We start from the raw sequence: 21,713 nt of genomic DNA on the forward strand, positions 1-21,713 counted from the left end.
CTATAATTTTTGTTAATTAAAATATATCAAATTCAAACCAAATTTAAATTAAATTTTAACTAATGATCTTTTAACAAGCAAAACTCTAACAAACTTGAGATATATAATTGTAAAAATCAAATCTTAAGATAATATAATTGTAAAAATCAAATCTTAAGATAATATAATTGTAAAAATCAAATCTTAACCAACTAGCCCTAAAATCATGTACACATTATTATATCTTTTAAAAATATTGCGTATAAAAAAAGAACCCCACCACACCACTAATCCACTATTGAATACACGTTTATTTTCACTTTCTCTCTCTAGCGGTTTTTCTCTCTCCTCCGTCCGTTTTTGTTTCCGCGTGCGCGCTCAATTCATCACACCCTGTGATCAACCCTACCTTTCCCTTCTCCTCTGATCCTTTTTCATCCCTAATTTTGGGATCTAGGGTTTTCCTTTCAATTTTCTCTTCCATTTTCTGTATTTCGTTTAGGGTTTCTTTTTTTTTTTCTTCCCTTCAATTCGGTTGTTTTGTTTCTCTATTTTGTTTCGTTGATTTGAGAAAAATATAAAAAAGATTCGATTTCTTGTTGTTTTGAGAGATCATGGGGAGTTCTGAAGGGATGGGTGCATCGTCAAAGCCTGCGAACGCTCCGTCGCAGGCGGCGGCGCCGCCGGAGAAACAATATGGTGTCACAAAGCCGATTTCAATGGCTGGGCCAAGCGTGGCTGATTTGAAACGCACTCAGAAATTGGAGAAGGTAAGATGTATGATTCATTGTTATTTCTTACGTAGATTGATTTTTCTGATAAATTATTTGTTTGTTGTGTCAGTTTCTGGCTGATTCTGGACTATATGAGGGTAAAGAGGAGGCTTCCAAGAGAGTTGAGGTCCTTCAGCGGCTTGAAGAGGTATATCGTTTTCTTTTGACAATTATATGATATATGTGATGTTGCTGGACCAATGTTGTTATTTGATCACATCAATTTTTGTTAAGGTTTGGATATTGTTGATCATGGTAAATTAGGGTTGTAGGGGTAAATATGGAACTGTATGTTTTGGTTAATCAACATGATGTTTATTTGTTAGTGATGATTATAGTAGATTAAGAACTTAGATATTTTATTATTATCAGTTATTATTTACATAAGTCATTTTTGTTACTTTCTTAAGTTGGTAGTAATATTTATTTATCATTGTAATGGTTATTATATTAGTATTATAGCAAAAGACAATATTGCTAGATTGGATGTCGCCACTAGGGTTCAAACCTTGATACTCACGGGTGTGGGTATGAGTTTCTAGTGGGTATTACCACTTTGTCTTCAGACCAATTTTTTTTAAGTGTTATCATTTATTGAAGCCATTTGTGTAGGGATCCTGTTTTCCTTCAACTCATGGGAATGTCTTGTTTTATTGAATGCATTCATGGTAATATTTTTTGCCCATATGATTTGTTTTCTGTGTTTCAGATTGTAAAAAATTGGGTTAAGCAGCTAACTCGTCTGAAGGGGTACACTGATCAAATGGTCCAAGATGCAAATGCTCTCATAGTCACTTTTGGTTCTTATCGGCTTGGCGTGAGTTTGCTTGACCCTGTACATGACATGCACATCTTTATGCTTTTTTATTTGTGTTTTTGGTGAATTAAAACTCAATGGATGTTTTACATGGAATTGTATATTATGGAAATTCAGATATTAATAAATATTTAGTCCTCAGTCAAGCTTCACATGTAGTTTAATGCATCTCTGTTGTTGTGTATGGCCATCTTATACTCTTTTTCTTTGATTATGTTATAATGTAGGTTCATGGTCCTGGTGCTGACTTAGATACACTTTGTATTGGGCCATCCTATGTGAACCGAGAGGTAGTTTTCAAATACTCATGATTTTCTGATCTGTGCTTCATCAAAATCATTTTCAATTTTCACATCTGATCTTTCATATTTTTATCAGCATGATTTTTTCTACACATTGCATGAGATCCTAGCTGCTGTGGATGAAGTTACTGAACTACAACCAATTCCGGATGCCCATGTTCCAGTTATGAGGTTCAAGTTTGATGGAATATCGATCGACCTTCTTTATGCTAGTATTTCTCGTTTGGTTGTACCTGAAGTAAGTGAAATATTATACATTGTCTACCTATTTCTTGCTAGATTTTGAATATGGGTTGTATAATAATATTTTCAATGTTCTTTTATTTTAAAATGAATCTTTTAAGGCTTAAATGTGTATAGATTTTCTGTTCCATCTAAATTCATTGATTTCCTGTTAACACTAAATATTCAAATGTTCATTATATTGAGCTGGTCCTGAGGAGGTCAAAGAAATTGGAATTTTTTTGTGCCGATGACTTTTATCATGCATTTTTTTTAATTTTTGTTGGCAGGAATTGGACATATCTGATGTCTCTGTTCTACACAATGTTGACGAGCCTACAGTTCGAAGTTTGAATGGTTGTAGGGTTGCAGATCAAATTCTAAAGCTTGTTCCAAATGTTGAGGTGATGTTGGATATCTTATCATTTTAATCATCCATCTATGATTATTTGTTATACCTGATACATTTTCTTTCTAATTTAACATTTTCTTTTTTTGTATATAGTACTTTCGAACAACACTTCGCTGCTTGAAGTATTGGGCCAAAAGACGAGGTCTTTATTCCAATGTAAGTATTGTTTTTTCCTCTCTTACTAACCATGCAGATTCATTTGTTTGCTTTAAATATCCAATGCTAGTTCAAAATATTCCTGTCTTGTATGCATCTTTTCAGGTAACTGGTTTTCTTGGTGGTGTGAACTGGGCACTTCTTGTAGCCCGAGTGTGCCAGATGTATCCAAATGCTGTTCCGAGCATGCTTGTCTCCCGGTTCTTTAGGGTATATACACAGTGGAGGTGGCCAAATCCTGTTATGTTATGTCCAATAGAAGAGAACGAGCTTGGGTTTTCATTGTGGCACCCTCGCAAAAATCCTCGTGATCGAACCCATCTTATGCCAATCATCACTCCTGCCTATCCATGCATGAATTCAAGTTATAATGTTTCTACAAGCACCCTTCGGGTTATGATGGAGCAGTTCCAACATGGCAACAAAATCTGTGGGGATATAGATATGAATAAAAGCTGCTGGAGGGCTCTGTTTGAACCATACCTTTTCTTTGAAGGCTACAAAAACTTCTTGCAAATTGACATAGTTGCTGCTGATGTTGATGACTTGCGGAATTGGAAGGGTTGGGTGGAATCACGCCTTCGACAGCTGACTTTGATGATTGAACGTGATACTTTTGGGAAGTTGCAGTGTCATCCATATCCTCGGGAGTATATTGATCCTTCAAAGAAATGTTTACATAATGCTTTCTTCATGGGTCTTCAGAGGAAAGAGGGAGAAGTTGTTCAAGAAGGCTGTCAGTTCGATATACGTGCGAGTGTTGAAGAATTTCGGCATTCTGTTAATAGCTACATGTTCTGGAAACCTGGAATGGATATTCATGTTTCGCACATCCGTAGAAGGCAAATCCCATGTTATGTGTTTCCCAATGGTTTAAAACGATCTCGACCATCAAGGTCAACAGCACAACTGAAGAAGTCTCCTACATCATTTCATGGAAATGAGTTATCTCCGACTGAACAGGGTGAGAAGAACTTTAAGAGGAAGCATGATGACAGAGGGATGGGGCAGAATGTTGTACTGAAAAAGCATTGTGTTAGTCCTCCTGTGGATAGCTTGACCGGAGGCAATCCATGCCTCCATGCTGGTGACATGCCCGTTCATGCCGTAACTGATTGTCTAGAGTTGAAAAATGTTACGAGTATGAGTTTGTCCAATTGTGAGCAAGATCAGTTTGATAACCGAATGTCTCCAGAATCTGGGACTGAATCTGCATCAAATTCAAGTGGAGTTACATCTGTTTCAAGTAATGGTGGTTCTTCTCCTGAAGATGTTGGGTCTGCACCGCCGGGAGCTTTTGTTGAGGATAGTGCCATGGCTGTTGAGGCAACAATCAGTGGTAGATTTGAAGATACGACGATTTACATGGAAGATTCTGTTAAACTTGGAAACAATACACTGGCGGGTAGAAATAATGACGTATTACAAAATGAGCTAAAGGCACAGTTGGAGGTTTTGGCTTTCATTCCTTTCCAAACTTTTAATTTATTTATTTTATTCCTTATTTTGGTCCCGATATCTCTCTCATGTCATTGTCATAAAAGGGCACTATGTGGCTAAAGATTTGCTTTGCTCTTCTCTTTTTTTGTTTTGTTTCAACTTTCTACTTTTTCTGTTGGCTTATCATGGGTTATGTTATGCACTTACCAATTTACCTTTGCTTGTTTTCTTTTTTGTGGGTCTACTTTGGTATGAAGCCAATTGCAATGTCAGGGATGTTTCTTGATGCCAAGGGAACCTTTGACAAAGATACTGTGCAAAATACAGTGATAAGGCAAGTTAAAGTTCAAGTTCAAATTCAACAATTACTTCTCTGTTTACATTTTTGTTTTTATGCTGTCTTCTCTGCTTGTATATGTAACAGGAGACTGAGTTTAACATCGACAGCGTAATTCAACATGCTAATCCATTTGGTATTATTCGGAGAAAGCCAGCAATTTGGTAAGTACTAATTTAAATGCTGGCTTTCATTTTGCTAATTTTTTCAGGCTTGCTTGGTAAACCAAGCTTGCAACTCGGGACTGATTTGGTATTAATTTGAAGATCTGGGGCATCACCATCTTTGATCTTTTGTACAGTTGGCGATTGTTTTTGTGGTGTCAACAACTTCATTAGTTTACATTAAAAAGCCCTTGATGTACTTTGTTGTTATTTTTTATTTTTTGCTTATATATTGATTGTAGTACTTTCTGAGGTTACATATGAACTTAACCTATTATTTCCAGTTAGTTCTTTATTGTACATTTCTTTCTCTTGCCTTGCATCGTCTGTATACTAATATTATTCTCCAACTCGTTATTTTTTCCATCAATGCGAAACAAATTACTATTTTTTAAATGTTAATGGTTGAGATCAACACTAGTTTGGTGAATTGTACAAAAACAACTTAACAATGAGGAGAAAGTACTTGTTTTATTGATAATATCACTATATAAAAAAGCAATTAGATGGTTTTGGTGTAGTCTATTTTCATTTCAATTATACCATTGGAAAAAATTGCTTCACGGTTATACTACCACAATGTCATTTCACTTCTCCCTTTTGATAAGCATTTTTTAACTTCTTTTATTTTGTTTATTTTTAGTTTGTAGACCAAGCGACGCACAACACGAAATCCACACGTGTTTAAAGTATCAGATGCACATTTCACACAAGTTTGAAGTATCAGATTCGTATAACTTTAAAGTACCAGATGCACAATTCACACAAGTTTAAAGTATCAGATTCAGATATGGATGAAAGTATTCAACTCAGCAATAGTAGTATTGGTAGATGTTGTGCGGGCTCAATCTTAAGTAGGATTCACCAGATTGTTGAGAAAAAGAAAATTAGAAAAGCAAGAAAAAGAAAAGTAGAAAAAAAGGGAATTAGTTTTAGTTTCATTTTTGGCTCACGTGCCCATGTGGAATTTAAAGGATGTTATTGGGGTTATTAGTAGACTTGGATGTAACTATTATCTTACATAGTGGATTATTTTACTGGACTAGGTCCCGTGGTTTTTATTCTCTCATTTTGAGAGAAGTTTTCCACGTTAAAATTTGGTGTCTCTGTTATTAAATTTTTTGTTATTGTTATTGTATTTTTAAATTGTAGTGGAATAATTGAGAAAGACTTTGGGGCTAGAGGCACATACTTTGTCCTTTTCGAGACATCCATGTATTAGTCTGAGTGCTCTTCATTTGGTTTGGTCGCCCCTTGTCAGAATTCATTGCACGACTTCTCATTTCTCCGTATATAACGTGCAATCTTGGGTGGAGAGTGTACTAGGTAAATGATTTTTACCTAGGAAGTCGTGGGGGCTTAACTACATCTACTTAATTTTTAGGTATCAACAATGCACTTCCATGAAGGCTGTTATATTCTAGGGAGACTTGACTCACTCGATTCAAGATTTATGGGGAGCTAGATATACATTAGTATCATGATAGTGAAGGAAGATCCAATCTCTAACGCAGAGAAACCACCTGTATAGAACTTCTCACTTCATCGTGTGGGATAGCTCTAATCCACAATAAATCTTAAAGTCTCTGATAGTCCTTACTCAATAGGTTTTTATCTAGTACAACTGGCGTTAATCAGGGCCGTCCGATAAAACTTACCTGGGTCACACACACATCATCATATCACGAGTTGCTCTCACCATCTTCCCACGAGTATGCTCGAGCAAAATGTCAAGAAGACTACTAACACCATCACCAGTGGTTTTGCTAGAATGAGATAATCTAGTTCCTCCCAGAGAAGATACGCTCGATAAGTGTTAGTAGTAAACATCACACCCCTAAAATCCCTTATTACCTTTGGTACAAACTAGGAGCCTGAAATCACCTCCTTGAGAGAAGATGATGAATGCGTACTCCCCCATAACAATGATTTTATGATCATCACAATTTAACACGCTGACTAGGACGTGAAAATAATTTTAATTGAACCTGGCAACTCCACAAATATTCTGTTAAGAGTATCTTCCAAGGGCTCCAGATAGATCCCCACAATATTGGATCTTTTTAGGGGTCCCTGATCGATCTTTCAGACGAACGAGTACAAGTCAAATACTAAGCCGCCCTTGAGACTACAATAGACATAAGGGTGAGAGCCAGGGCCAAGAAGGAGCATAAGAACCAAAGGAAGAAGAATTGCAGGATGAAGCCTACAAGGAAAATTTGATGGACTTACCCAGAAAGGAAATTGATCTTGGAGTAGTTGTATTACCTATCTCTTTAGGTAATATACAATTGCAATTGCACTTTTTAGCATAGATGCAAGGGTCAATATTATGCCACTATTAGTGGTAGAAATAATTGGGTATCTGCAAGTAAAGTCATATGTAGGATAACTACAAATGGTTGACAAAACATGCAGGAAACCAGTGGGAGCAGTCAAAGATGTGCTAATACAGATAGACAAGTTCACATTATCTATAGACTTTGTAATACTTGATGTTAAGGCAGATTAAAAAAACACCTCTCATCTTAGGAAGAGCTTTCATGAAGACTATGTGGATGCTCGTGGGTATTGACAAAGGCAAAGTAAAGGTCAAAATCAAAAATTTTGAGGTAAGTTACAAGGTAATTTGTGTCACAAGACAATGATCATTATCAATCCACTAACATTAAACAATCGATTGTTGGGAGGCAACCCAACTACATTTTACAATTTTATTTAAATTAGTATTTGAGATAAAGATATCTCAAATACGCTTTATGGTGTGTTAGAAATGAGAAAGGATCGCTTTATTTATATGACAAAAGGTGACTCAAATAAGGAAACAAGTCACGGGCTTTTCAAAGCTCGTAATCGATTATCCCAAGTGCATAATCGGTTATGTCACACCAAAATGGAAGGTTTTGATTTCTATCCGTTTACAATCATTAAGATACAACTTTAATTGATTTTAGATATTACAAACTGAAATAATTGATTATACTTTAATAAGATATTCTCTTAATTAATCAGACAATTCAATATTCAATAGGCTTCACTTTTAAAATATTATAGTGATTTTTATAAAATAAGAAAGGTTTTTCAAAGGGTTGAGTGTGTGTATGACTTGTCTTAGTAAAGTTGAGAATTAGTCTTATACCTTTTTAGACATTAGACAAATGAGCTTTGACACTTTCTTTCTTTCGTAACTTTGAAATTTCAAGTTTCTTGCCACATTATCTTTGACTTTAGAACTAATATGTAACATCGAATATTCTTTTGATGAGGCTTGAGATAACTCTTCATGATAACCTCCATCATAAAAAAAACTTCTTGATCAGAGATCTTCGTTGACTTCACCATACGCTGTGTGACATAAGGTGTGGTCTCCACAAATAGCCTGATCTCCAAGCCTGACAATCTTGATCACCATAACTTGATCAACACAACTTAATATTCCAGCACGTCCACTTGATCACTACATCATATGATATTCACGCTTCATCTTGATCAACACATCTAGATAAACACATTTTAAACTTCAAGCACCACCACTTGGTCTACATGTCAAGCATTATCACTTAATCTACATATCAAACACCTTCATTTGATCATCCATATCAGATGATATCATCTGAATCCAATAGTCTCGAACAACAATACTTATGAAGATTTCTCTTAAGAGCGTTATTAACATCAAAATTAGATAGAATTTTTCGGACTCCATAATTGTAACCACATAGATCCACATGCCAAACGTTCGCTTCTTAGTGTCTATAACCCTTTTCTCTGCATTTCTCTCCTCGCCCTATATGTAACATATCCTAGGCAAGGGATATATTAAAATGTTCAAATATAAAACCATTATGGAAAGCTCTTACAATCATCTACTGGTTCTGGTGGATGATGACTTTGATAGCCGTCCCATTGAACTATAGGCGAGATAATCCCTTATATATTCTGAATGACCCTAGCGAATATTGAACAGACAAGGGTTTGCATCTTCCTGTATCTGCTCGCCAAGAATTAGTGGACCATCTTCTTTACTAGGTTCTGATAGCTAGCGATTGATAATTGCGGAAGGCTCATATACCAACTCAGGGCGATGTCCTTGAAGGTGTTGGAAAGGAGTTTACACTTTAGAGAGTATGAGGCTCTGATGATCGCTATTTGTGTGTAAACGTAGGCAGCATGCTCATGGGTATATTTTCTTTTATGGAATTTTGCGAGCGAAAGTGAGTTGAAACTTTGTGATATATGAGCCCCCTAAATCTCGTCAGAGAGAGGTTGGGGATCCAAAATTTGTTTTCTCAATGGGATCTGTTTCATGTTAGTGCTACTGGAGGTTAAGTAAATTATCCTCCAAAGTCTGGTTGGATAACACAAATAATTCATAATGACACACATCTTTGATATGGCCCACTGAAGTTGTTGCTTACCCACACTCACCATATTCAGGAGGATTGATGGGTGGGAAAGGAGCTGGTCGCTGATTATGAAGGTGGCCCAAGTAAGTTTTACTAGGGCCCCGCGGTGGGCGTCAATTGTACTCGCTATAAAGCACAATGAGAGACAACCCTTTGTGGTGTGAGGCTGTGTGAGGTTTCAGGGTACATTTATGTGATGAGGGCTTGTTCACGCTGGGTGATGAGAAACTCTGTATCTGACTTTCTGAGAGAATAATGGTGTTCCCTCTTCCCATTCAAGAAATGTACTATATACATAAGGTTTTCTTAGGTTTAGGCTGGATGACTAGATGGGTGGTTTCCTTATCTTTTTGGTCAACACGTGAGAACATGGAAAAACTCAGCTCTTCCTCAAATAATGGGGAACAATTTCGCTATCTTTTTGGTTAGCGTGGGAACATGGAAAAACCTAGCTTTTCCTGATGTAATGGGGGAACAGTTTTTCCCTATGACTCAATTCTATAGTCGAGTGGTGATTGAACATCTCATCAGTCACATATGGTGAGTGAATGAGTCACCTCAGACAGACCAATCCCCATTGAACAACCCATTGTCACTATTGGATAACTTCATCCTCATTACGGCCGACCTCTTAGCTTATTTCAAAAAAATTATTACCATGTAATGGAAGTCGCTCAAAGTTGAGACAGTAGACTTATATCATATATTCACGGACCCTCATTCCTAAAGTCCAATAAAATTATCTCGTTACAATTTATATTTTAAAAACTATTATTTACATGTCGCTGCATTTCAACTTTTTTTTTCAAAAAATTGTTTTATTTTTCCTTTTAAATATTTAACTTTATTGAATATCTTTTTTTCTTTAAATATAAATAAAACATTTTTTTTGCACAAAATCACAAGAATTAATTTTTAAAGTTAAAAATGGTCACAAAATACAAAAAAATATCTTTTTACAAATATATTTTTGATTTTAAATATAAATAAATGAAAATCAATCAAATAAAAGTGCTTAATTTATCCAATCACATTAATATTTTTGACTGACTTTTATTCATACTTGAAACAAAAAAAAAATTGACCCACTATTCATCTTTTTAGAAATTAAAATAAAACAGTAATTGACCCATAGACACCAATAAAATTCTCATGTTAACTTAAGTGTTGACCAATCTTCAACATAGTTTCTTTACTTTTGTCACTGTCTTGTTCCAAATCCAAAACCAAATTATGCTTCCATGTTTGATACACGTCATCACCATCATCCTAATTTTATTCAATCACGATTTTTTTTTTTTCATTTAAAAATTAAAACCATTATAATAATAGCATAAATTAATCATTTAATTTATTTTCAATTAAAATATAAAATTACCTAAACTTTAATTAGCCAATAAACTGTATCTATATATTTTATTTTCTAATCAGCATATGAAGTTTATCCTTCATATTTTTAAATTACTTTTTTTAAAAATATTAATTAATTTAAATCACTTTTTATTCTGTAAAATGAAATCAATTGATAGTTATGTATGAGTATCAATCGTAAAGGTGATAATTTGAACTCTCGACTTTTTACTCAAGTTCAAATCTTTAATATTTAATGTGGACTTTTTATTCAAATTCAAACCTTTGATATTTAATGCTAATTTGACTCATGATATCTCGTTTCTCTTATTTTAAAAAATGAATTTCAACAATTAAATTAGTATTTAATTAAAAAATAATTTTTATTTTTATTTTTGGATAAACCTATTTTTATTTAGATAATAAATAAATAATAAAATTTGAGACACGTGATAAATAGTGTGTGAGTGTCAATTTTCTTCGGTGTGTGTCGATTTTTTCTCATACAAAAATTCTTACATTTGATTTAAACTCATAACAATGGGGAAAGTGGTGGTGTGTGCGACGGTGATCGGAGCTACGGCGGCATGTGCGGTGGCGACAGTGTTGATACAGCGGCATGTGAAGAAATCGAAGCGATGGGGAAAAGCAAAGGCGATATTGAAGGAATTCGAGGAGAAATGTGCGACGCCGACGTGGAAGCTGAAGCAGGTTGCGGATGCAATGGCGGTGGAGATGCAAGCTGGTCTTGCTTCTGAAGGTGGTAGCAAACTCAAAATGCTCATCAGTTTCGTTGATAATCTTCCTACAGGGTATTGAGTTTTTCTGATCCATCCACCTTGATCTTATCGTTTGTTTGATCTATCGTTTTGTTTGAGTTATTGTTACGAATTCATTAGATCAACCTGAATTCGTTTATATGTGTGTGTTTGTATTGTATTTGTGTATAGTATAGATATTGTTGTGGTGTTAGATTCATATATTATAATAACTTGTACATGTTTACAAGTGATTATGAAAAAAAAAAAAAATTGATAGGTTTATATCAAATCAAAATTCTATTTTTTTTTACTATTGTTGATGAAGTAGATGACTTTGTTAGTTGTAACTGGCTTATGTGAATGTGAATAGCTTATTGAATTTAAATGTTATGAGAAGCTATAGTTGAATAAGTGTTTATTTAAGCTGCTTATCCAAAACAATTGGTAAAGTATATGGATTTGTAACATGCGTATCTGAATACATATAGCTTTTTGAATTTAGACGTTTTGACGTGTTTTCTGAGAAAGTGTTTTTTTAAGCTTCTTATCAATAAACAGCTTGTTGAATTTCTGATTTTTATACAATTTCCCATAAGTTAACATTACACTGTTTATTGCTGTGATATTTGAAATGATTGTGCAAGATTATTGAGTAAGTTACATTTCATAGCTGTTAAGATTTATGAAACTATGTTCTTTTTTTGCATATAGACTGAAAAATTATTTAAACATTTGGTTTCTCTTTGCATTCTGCTCTATTTAGGAATGAGGAAGGACTATTTTATGCATTGGACCTTGGAGGGACTAACTTTCGCGTATTACGTGTTAAACTCGGTGGCAAGGAAAATGGTGTTGTTAGTCAAGAATTTACCGAGGTGTCTATTCCTCCAAATTTGATGGTTGGGACATCAAAAGTAAGCCTTTTTTTTCTTCTATCAATTTGAATATCTTTTTTTCCCTGATAATTGCATTTACTATTGTTTGCTTTAAGTTATCTGTTTTAATCCAGTCACATGAGAAACCTGACCAATCTAAAAAAAATGTGATCCAGGAGCTCTTTGACTTTATTGCAGCAGAACTTGTAAAGTTTGTTAAAGAAGAAAATGGAGATTTTCAGGTTCCTCCAGGTGGAAAGAGGCAGCTAGGTTTTACCTTTTCCTTTCCTGTCATGCAAACATCGATTTCTTCTGGGAACCTTATCAGGTGGACAAAAGGCTTCAGCATCGAAGATACAGTAAATCCTGAATCCTTATTGTTTTGATGCTTTAACATTTTTTCTGATTAACTCCTACACAATTTCAAAGCTTGAATTTTAATTTACAACTACATCACAAATTATTATTGTAATACGAATTATTTTATCATCTTAATCCATTACCCAAGTTATTGAAGATATGTTCATGAGAACCTAGCATCAATGTTATCAACAGTGCTATAACGGCGTTATAAAGGAAAAACACAGCGGTGGTATGCACATTGCTTTTGGCCAGCGAGCCGCCATCAGCAATTGCGGTTGTTGAGGGTGGCTAGTTGCTGCCTCAAAAACTGCTATCGCCTCCGCTGTTAGGGTTTTGAGAATAAAATCCTCCAATCATTTTTTTAAAGTTGTCTATTTTTAAGGGTATAAATTTCAATCCGAACCCTTTAAAAAGTAATGTTTTATTCTTCATTCTGTTATGATCTTACTCATAAACAATCTTCTTCTATTCTTAGTTCAATTCTGTTATGTTCTTCTCTCCTCAAGTTTTATTGCTCTATACTTAAGGTTCTTTACCCGTTAAGTTTGGCAGTCTCTTTAATTTTGTTATTTTTTAATTCTATCCTAAGTCTTTGCAATAGTAGCTATCCTGCTATCTTCCGTAGCATTTTAGGGGGTCGGTTCTGCTCAACTCTGTCTGAGAGTAACAACATAGCCTAGTATATATTTTCTTGTTATTTGAAATGTCAAAAGTATAGATTATTAGTATATGTTTCAAAATTTGTTAGTATGATCCCCTTTACATTGAAATTCTATATCTCTTCAATTTTTGCAGACAGCATAGATGAATGTTGGAAACCTGTCTTTGTTGAAGTAGTCTATATAATTGGCGCAGAAATTCATTATTAGCTTTAAATTGTTACGCATTAATTTGTTCCTATTGTTGGAAAAACTATCTATGTTGAAGAAATGTGGGTTATTCTTTTCACCTTTACATTTATACTTAGTTTTATCGTTGTTTACATAGGTTGGTCAGGATGTTGTGGCTGAACTGAGAAATGCCATTGAGAGACAAGGTCTTGATATGAACATAACAGCTTTGGTAATGAATTTAGAATTAAATTTTTCTGAAGTATTATTATTTTTGTTTGTAGACTCTGGACTTACAAGTTCAGCATTTATACTATAGGTCAATGATACAGTCGGGACATTAGCAGGAGGACGATATACGAACAAGGATGTGTTTGCTTCTGTTATTTTAGGTACCGGAACAAATGCAGCATATGTGGAGAATGCTCAAGCAATACCAAAATGGCATGGTGATTTGCCCGAGTCAGGAGAAATGGTGAGTGTGTAGTTTTAAAAATGGTTGAAGATTGTTTGATATTAAAAATGGAATAAATATTGAAATTTGAATAAATATATGGGATTGATGTAGGTTATCAACATGGAGTGGGGAAACTTCCGGTCATCGCACCTTCCATTAACTGAGTATGATAATGCATTAGATGCTGAAAGTTTAAACCCTGGTGAACAGGTGCGTTTGCGTTAGCTCCAATTTCCATTCTATCTGCCTTAATGAATGAGGCTATTCATTTTTTTTCCTGAAATTTTCAACCATGCATGCACAGATTTTTGAGAAGATAATCTCTGGAATGTACTTGGGAGAAATTGTTCGTAGAGTACTGTTGAAAATGGCTGAAGAAGCATGGTTTTTTGGTGAAACTGTTCCTTCAAAACTGAAAGTTCCATTTGTATTAAGGTAAAAAATCATTTTGAAGTTGATGCCAGCAATTGAATTTGTACAAAACCATGCCTCATTGATTGCTTTGTGATTTGATGTGTAGGACACCTGACATGTCTGCCATTCATCACGATTCATCTGCTGATCTCAATGTGGTCAAAACCAAACTGAAGAGCATTTTGGAGGTACATGAATTTCTAATGTTGTTTTGATAAATGTTTTCCACTCGGGTCCTAACTTCACAGTTCACGCATATGAAACACCTTCAATATTTTTAGTTCTGTCCTTGATTTCCAAAATTTTAAAAGTTGCTATGGAGAACTTTCATAACTTAATTCTGTTCTCCCTTTCTGAATATTAGATCTCTGATACTTCCCTGCAAGTGAGAAAAGTGATTGTTGAACTGTGCAATATTGTTGCTACTCGTGGTGCTCGTCTTGCTGCTGCTGGCATCTTAGGAATTCTGAAGAAGTTGGGAAAAGATACCATAACTACCGATGGTCAGAAGAATGTGATAGCCATGGATGGTGGATTGTACGAGCATTACACTGAATACAGCAAATGCTTAGAAAATACAATAAACGAGTTGGTTGGTGAAGATGTATCAGGAAGTATTATTGTTGAACACTCCAATGATGGTTCGGGAATTGGTGCTGCACTTCTTGCTGCTTCTCACTCTAGTTAGTTACGATGATGATTAAGCAATGGTCGTGATATTGGGATTTTGTATCAATTATTTTTTGTGGAGGTCATTTTTCAATTTTGACCAGCAATCTTAGCAGTCTTGGTAAGGATTATATGAAATCATATCCTTTAGGCCAATTTTTTTGCTCAACATAATCATATTTATGATTATTTTAGGAAAATTCTGAAATTTCTATTGCTGTGTTAGCTATAAACATTATCTTTTGAGCCTACATTATTGGATTAGTTGTCTAATTGTTGGGCCATGTTGTTTTAAATTTCTTTTTGATAAGATTTGTCTTTTGGAAATTAAAACTCAAAATAGTTTTAGATTGCGGAGATGCATTTCCCGGACGCACCCAAATACATTTTGACATCTCCATAAGGCATACAGAGTTAGATTTTTGGACGATAAAACACAAATGCAGATTGAAGCTCAAATAGTTCTAGATTGTTGTTAAGATACGAAAGACTAAGAGGCATTTGAATAAACCGTGAGTTTTGTAAAGTACTACGGAGACTTTATTATATATAGAGAGATTACAGCTAATTACATGATATAGTCGATGTGGGACTATTCTATATACAAATATTCTTAACACTATATATATATATATATATATATATATATATATATATATATATATATATATATATATATATATATATATATATATATATATATATATATATATATATATATATATACAAATTTCAACATCCCCCTCAAGCTTGAGCATATAAGTCAAATGCACCAAGCTTGCCACATATATAATTAGTTTTGGGATTTCGCAGGGATTTTGTAAACACATCTGCTAATTGATCATTGGAGTTGACAAAGCTTGTGACAATTTCGCCTCATTCAATCTTCTCTCTGACAAAGTGACAGTCTATCTCAATATGTTTGGTCCTTTCATGGAAGACTGGATTTGAAGCAATGTGCAATGCAGCTTGATTATCACAAACAAGTGTCATTGGACTTGCTTCTTCAATTTGAAGTTTTTTGAGTAACTATTTTAACCAAATGAGTTCACATGTTGCCTTATACTCTGCCTCGGCGCTTGATCTTGCAACTACATTTTGTTTCTTACTTTTCCAGGATATAAGGTTTCCTCCAACAAACACACAATACCAAGAGGTGGATCGTCTATCAATGGGTGACCCTGCCCAATCAGCATCAGAGTATCCAACTATCTTAAGATGTCATTTATCTTCATACACGAGACCTTTTCCTTGAGCACACTTAATGTATCTCAGAATCCGGACAACAACATCCATGTGTTCTTGGCAAGGAGAATTTAAGAATTGGCTTACCACACTAACTACAAAAGAGATGTTCGGACGAGTGATCGTGAGATAATTCAACTTTCCAACCAATCTCTTATACCTTCCTGGATCAGATAGAGGCTCCCCTGATTGGGTAGCAGTTTGACACTTGGATCCATATGAGTATTAACTGGTTTAGCATTTAACAACCTAGTTTCTTGTAAAATATCCATAGCATATTTCCGCTGGGATATCACCAAGCCATCTTTAAATTGGGCCACCTCAATTCCCAAGAAGTAGCGGAGTTTAGCAAGATCTTTCGTTTGAAATTGATTCGAAATATGTTGTTTCAACTGGAGTATTCCCTGATGATCACTGCCAGTTAGCGCAATATCATCAACATATACAATTAGATAGATACACCCTTGGACAGTGTGACGATAAAACACAGATTGATCAGCTTCACCATGGACCATACTAAATTGTTGTACTACAGTGCTGAATCTGCCAAACCAAGCTCTCGGAGACTGTTTAAGACCATAAAGAGACCTGTATAGCCTACAAACCATGTGTGAGGACTTCCCTTGAGCAACAAACCCATGTGTTTGCTCCATATATACTTCATGTTCAAGATCACCATGTAAAAAGGCATTTTTGATGCCAAGTTGATGAAAAGGCCAATGTCGAATGGCTGCAATGGCTAGAAGAAGTCTAACAGATGCCATCTTGGCTACAGGGGAGAAGGTATCACTATAATCCAACCCAAAAATATGAGTGTATCCTTTGGCTACCAAACGAGCATTAAAACGATCAATCTCACCATCTGGATCAACCTTCAATGTATAAAGCCACCGACAACCTACTAAAGATTTCTCAGGGGATGGATGAACCAATTCCCAAGTACCAGTGCTTTCAAGAACACACATTTCGTCAATCATTGCTTGCCTCCACTCAGGGTGAGATAATGCTTCACCTGGAGTGTTAGGAATAGAAACAGAAGACAAAGAAGACAAACACATATACTAAAAAGAAGAAAGACGGTGATAACAAATCAATATAACGTCGAGAAGAATTTCGTGTTTGACGTATACCTTTTTGAAGAGCAATTGGGAGATCAGAATCAGGTTGCGGGATCGGATCTGGTGATGGCGAAGGCGTCGGACGAGAGTCTGCAATGACCTCAGGGACATGTACTGCCTCAAGAATAGGTACAACAGAAGTGGGTTGGAAACGCTGATATGTTTGAAGTGGGCGAGTAGTGGGAGGGTCAATCGTAAGGCTAGAATGATGAGGGATAATGGGAAATGACACTTCCGGAAGACGTGTAGGAGTACTTTCCTGAAGGGGTTCTGGAGTTACTTGGTTGGACTCGAAGTATGGAATATAATCGAAAAAGGTAACATTGGTCAATACGAGGTATCATTGTAGAGTATGTGAGTAGCAACGATAACCCTTTTGGCATCGATGATAACCAAGAGAGACAAACTTTAGTGATCTAGATGATAGTTTATCAAGACCAGGAGAGAGATTGTGTACAAAACACGTAGACCCGAAAACTCGAGGAGGAATTGGGTGAAGATGATAGTTTGGAAACAAGATTAAGTGAAAGATTTTATTATTAAGGACAGATGAGGGCATATGATTAATGAGGTAACATGACGTGAGCACCGCATCCATCCAAAATCAGAGAGAAACATTACCATGGAGAAGTAAGGTCCGAGTGGTTTATACAAGAAGTCGATTTTTACGTTCAGCTACCCCGTTTTGTTGAGGTGTATGAGGATAAGATGTTTAATGCAAAATACCATTGGATGACATAAAAATTTGAAATTGTTAGGATAAATATTCGCGTGCATTGTCACTTCTTAAGGTACGGATAGACAAGCCAAATTGGGTTCTTATTTCTTGATAAATTTTTTCAAAAGTAGAAAACAATTCTGATATGTTCTTCATTAAAAATAGTCATGTGCAACGTGAAAAATCGTCAATAAAAGTGACAAAATACCTAGACCCAAATATAGACTCAGTACGCGAAGGACCCTAAACATCGGAGTGAACTAAAGCAAAAGGGGACGCATCTTGTTTATTGACTCGATTGGGAAAGTGAGTACGGGTATGTTTCCCTAACTGGCAAGACTCACAATGTAAACAAGATAATTTCGATAAACTGGACACCATCTTTTTGAGCTTGAGACCTGGATGACCTAACTGCGCATGTATAATTAGTGGAGAATCTGTGGCAGAGCATGTGGTGGATGACGCAGAGAAGTAGTAAAGGCCTTGAGACTTACATCCGACATCTATCGACTGTCCCGAACTCCGATTCTGCAAAGTAACAACACTTTTAGTAAAGGTGATAGAACAATTAAGGGCACGAGTTAAACAATTAACTGGCAGTAAATTAAACGGACAATTAGGTACATATAGGACAGAAGTAACAGAGAGATGGTAGGATTTGAACAGTACCAATCCCTTGGGTTTGGGTTTGAGAACCATTTGCGGAAGTTATACTAGGTAAAAAACCAGAGGTAGAGATGGAAAAGAAAAAACCTTTATCACCGGTAACATGATCAGACGCACCAGAATCGAGGACCCAAGGACCAAGAGGAGATGATTGAGAGAAGCAAACAGATGAATTACCAATGTGTGCAACCGAAGCCGTGGAATCAGAGTTCTGATTAACCTTACACCACATGAGAAAATTGTCATAGCGTGGCGTAGAATTTTGAAGTGAAGGTGAAGTCTGCATAGTATCTCGATAATAAATTTAGCTGCATTTACTTGTTGTGGAGGTCTTCCATGCAGCTTCCAACAACGCTCGATACTATGCCCAAGCTGGTTACAATGGTCATACTTGGGACGAGGTTTGGAGTTGGATGACCCTCCTCGAAAGAGATTTTGATTGTTTTCCAAGAGATGCAAGGGCATCAATGTCACCTGGTGTTGGAGCAACAATAGATGGAGGAGAAACCGTACCAAACGCATGAGGTGCAGCCAAGCGCAACAGTTGTTCACTGACTGTATCATAGTTTGGAACAGTAGTACCTGATAAAATCTGGTTACGAACGGATTTAAGTTCTGATTGTAGTCCTTTAAGTGCCATGACCATGAAATATTTACTCTATTATTCGGCATGAGTTGTTGCTTATTTTTTGTAAGACATGAGGGTTGTGTAACTTGCTTTCAAGGCATCAAACTTACTCAGATAAGCTTGCACATCCATATTTTCCAACGTTAGTGTGTTGAGTTTGATGTTGACACTGTATAGAGAGTGAACGTCGTTGGAAAAGACTTTCTTGGTCTTTTCCCATATCTTATAACAAGTGGAGAAGGCTTGGTACTACGCTTGAAGGTTAGGTGCTATGGAAAACCACAACACGGTACACGGAGAGGCATCAGTTTTTTCCATTTAGCGAGTTTGTCGGCTGCAACGGCAGACAATTTTGTGGTTACGTGCTCTTCATATCCCTGACCGTGAAACCACATATCGACAGCACGGGTCCATATGTTATAGTTGCTGATCTTGTTAGTTTTTATCATGGGATCAGCGGAACTTTAGTAAACGAGTCTCATATAGCTTCAAGTTAACAAGAACGGGGCTGTTTGAACTGGAGGATTTTTTTCGTGAACAGTACCGCGGCGATGAATAGTGCGCACGATGAACAATACCAAGATAGTCGCAGAAAATTAAAAAAAGGTAAACCGGAGTGATAACACGGTTTGCAGAAGAAAATTTCTCACCGGAAGACAATAGGTCAACCGGGTAAAACACGGCAAAGAATTTCCTCTTAGTAGACTCTAGATACCATGTTAAGATACGAAAGACTAAGAGGCATTTGAATAAACCGTGTGTTTTGTAAAGTACTACGGAGACTTTATTATATAGAGAGAGATTACAGCTAATTGCATGATATAGTCGGTGTGGGACTATTCTGCATAAAAATATTCTTAACACTATATATTTACAAATATCAAAAATTGCGGAGATGCATTTCTCGGACACACCTAAATACGTTTTGATATCTCCATAAGGCATACGCAGTTAGATTTCTGGACGATAAAACACAAATGCAGATTGAAGCTAAAATTAAAATTGATAACATATATAATCAGACATTACATATATATAATCATACATCACACAGATGAAACGAAATTTTCATTTTCGTATACCGGTCAAGATTCTATAAAGCCTTTACATCGGCAGCAACTCTCTTTTTGAAGTTATCAAATTGAAGTTTTGGAATGAAAATCTTGATTTAGGATGGAATGATCATGCAAGGTTCTGTTACACCAAGACAAGAATCTGCTGAATCAATCATCAATTGAACTAAAGTGGAGATAGTGTTCTTCTAGTTTGGGACCCTTCGCTGAGTTAACCCAACTTATTACGGCTTCATGTATATAAATTAACACTTCGTAAATAAATCACTGTTATTTTGTGAAAAAATCATTCTGAAGCCTCTTTGCGAGTCTATTATCGATCCACTTCTTAACATATTCATATATTTTTGATATTTATATTTCTAATTTGACTAATTTTTTTTAGGTAAATTTAATGGCTTGTGAAGTATCTAATAGATATGTATAAACTACATTATATATCTTTTCATTATTTTCTTACAATTTTATTTAAAAGAAAATTTTTAGTATGGCATAAATTTATTTCCGAGGGGTTCTTTTGATAATACTAAATTTTTATTTATACTATCAAATTAATGGATGAGGAACCATTATAAGTTTACGGAAATGCATTTTTGGATTCGTATTGGATGAGTCTAATTTAAATACGTTCACATTAGATGAGTGTAATTTAAATATGTCCAGAGATGTATCTCTAAAATTTAAAAATACTTGTGAAAAATATTTATGATATTTTAGTTTTTACTGTGGTGAACTAACACTTCAAAGGTGGATAAAGTAATGTCGCTTTTATTTGAGGCAGACTTATATCGACTCATGGCAGCCAACTCAAAAATAGGATAGCAAGAAAACTTTTATTTGACTATTTTTTAGACTAATTATATGACTAATCTAACAAATATATAAATTATTATCACTTTAAAAAAGAAAAAAAATATAATTCATTTAAAATACTGAAGAATAGAGTTATGAAAAAAGTTTATGAAGAGTAAAGAAACAAATAAATTATTATTATTCTAAAAAACTTTGAGTGAGAAGAGTGAAGAAAGAAGAAGAAAAATAATATTATTATTAAATAAAGAAGACGATGAGAGGTGAGAAACATGTGAAGAAGTGAGAAGACAATGAGAAGTGAGAAACACATGAGGAAGTGTGAAATGCGTAGTGAGAAGACGATGAGAAATGAGAAGACAATGAGAAGTGAGGACATGAGAATCGTGTGAGAAAGTGAGAAGACGGTGAGAATTGAGAAAAACGTGAGCCGTTTTCTAACTTAGGGCAAATAGAACGAAATTACAGAAAAACTCCTCAAACCTTAATTTTTTTAAGCGTAAATATATGTTTTTCCAGTCAAAACAGATAGCGGATTGTAACTCACTCTAAATCAAAAAATGCTCTGCTCCTATCCATCCTAATCCATATAGAGGTCATGATCTCAAATTGAGACGCGAGTTGCTACGCCGTCCTTAGCATTGTGCCATTTTCCTAAGATATCACCGGCATTCAAGAAAAACCCAATTTAAAAAGTTATAATAATTAAGTAAGAAACAGTTGTTAAT

At 35.3% G+C, this 21,713-nt stretch overlaps 2 protein-coding genes across 4 annotated transcripts; both read left to right on the forward strand.

Moving 5' to 3' along the window:
- Positions 1 to 269: 269 nt before the first annotated feature.
- On the forward strand, positions 270 to 5,641 carry LOC131616328 (nuclear poly(A) polymerase 4-like). 3 transcript variants are annotated; one of them, XM_058887631.1, is made up of 11 exons: positions 270 to 749; positions 823 to 900; positions 1,462 to 1,569; positions 1,797 to 1,859; positions 1,948 to 2,109; positions 2,384 to 2,497; positions 2,599 to 2,661; positions 2,767 to 4,113; positions 4,359 to 4,435; positions 4,526 to 4,602; positions 5,246 to 5,641. In XM_058887631.1, exons 1-10 carry the CDS (start codon positions 594 to 596, stop codon positions 4,551 to 4,553), a joined length of 2,196 nt encoding a protein of 731 aa, XP_058743614.1. In that variant the 5' UTR covers positions 270 to 593; the 3' UTR covers positions 4,554 to 4,602; positions 5,246 to 5,641. The 3 variants fall into 3 exon arrangements, with proteins under 3 accessions (XP_058743614.1, XP_058743613.1, XP_058743612.1); XM_058887630.1 differs by lacking the exon at positions 5,246 to 5,641 and adding an exon at positions 4,740 to 4,907; XM_058887629.1 differs by lacking the exon at positions 5,246 to 5,641 and having other exon boundaries at positions 4,526 to 4,907.
- Positions 5,642 to 10,852: 5,211 nt separating this feature from the next.
- Positions 10,853 to 15,032, forward strand: LOC131618119 (hexokinase-2-like). Its single transcript, XM_058889385.1, has 9 exons — positions 10,853 to 11,170; positions 11,883 to 12,033; positions 12,171 to 12,353; positions 13,345 to 13,419; positions 13,507 to 13,662; positions 13,756 to 13,854; positions 13,949 to 14,079; positions 14,165 to 14,246; positions 14,423 to 15,032. Exons 1-9 carry the CDS (start codon positions 10,899 to 10,901, stop codon positions 14,744 to 14,746), a joined length of 1,473 nt encoding a protein of 490 aa, XP_058745368.1. The 5' UTR covers positions 10,853 to 10,898; the 3' UTR covers positions 14,747 to 15,032.
- The last annotated feature ends 6,681 nt before the right edge of the window (positions 15,033 to 21,713 follow it).

This window comes from Vicia villosa, linkage group LG7, assembly GCF_029867415.1.
Source record: "Vicia villosa cultivar HV-30 ecotype Madison, WI linkage group LG7, Vvil1.0, whole genome shotgun sequence".
NCBI lineage: Eukaryota > Viridiplantae > Streptophyta > Magnoliopsida > Fabales > Fabaceae > Vicia > Vicia villosa.

Coding starts and splice junctions, on each gene's coding strand:
- LOC131616328 (XM_058887631.1), top strand. CDS start 594: ATGGGGAGTTCTGAAGGGATGGGTGCATCGTCAAAGCCTGCGAACGCT. Junction 2,662..2,766: donor GACGAGGTCTTTATTCCAAT/GTAAGTATTGTT, acceptor GCATCTTTTCAG/GTAACTGGTTTTCTTGGTGG. Junction 4,436..4,525: donor GTGCAAAATACAGTGATAAG/GCAAGTTAAAGT, acceptor TATATGTAACAG/GAGACTGAGTTTAACATCGA.
- LOC131618119 (XM_058889385.1), top strand. CDS start 10,899: ATGGGGAAAGTGGTGGTGTGTGCGACGGTGATCGGAGCTACGGCGGCA. Junction 11,171..11,882: donor GTTGATAATCTTCCTACAGG/GTATTGAGTTTT, acceptor TGCTCTATTTAG/GAATGAGGAAGGACTATTTT. Junction 12,034..12,170: donor TGATGGTTGGGACATCAAAA/GTAAGCCTTTTT, acceptor AATGTGATCCAG/GAGCTCTTTGACTTTATTGC.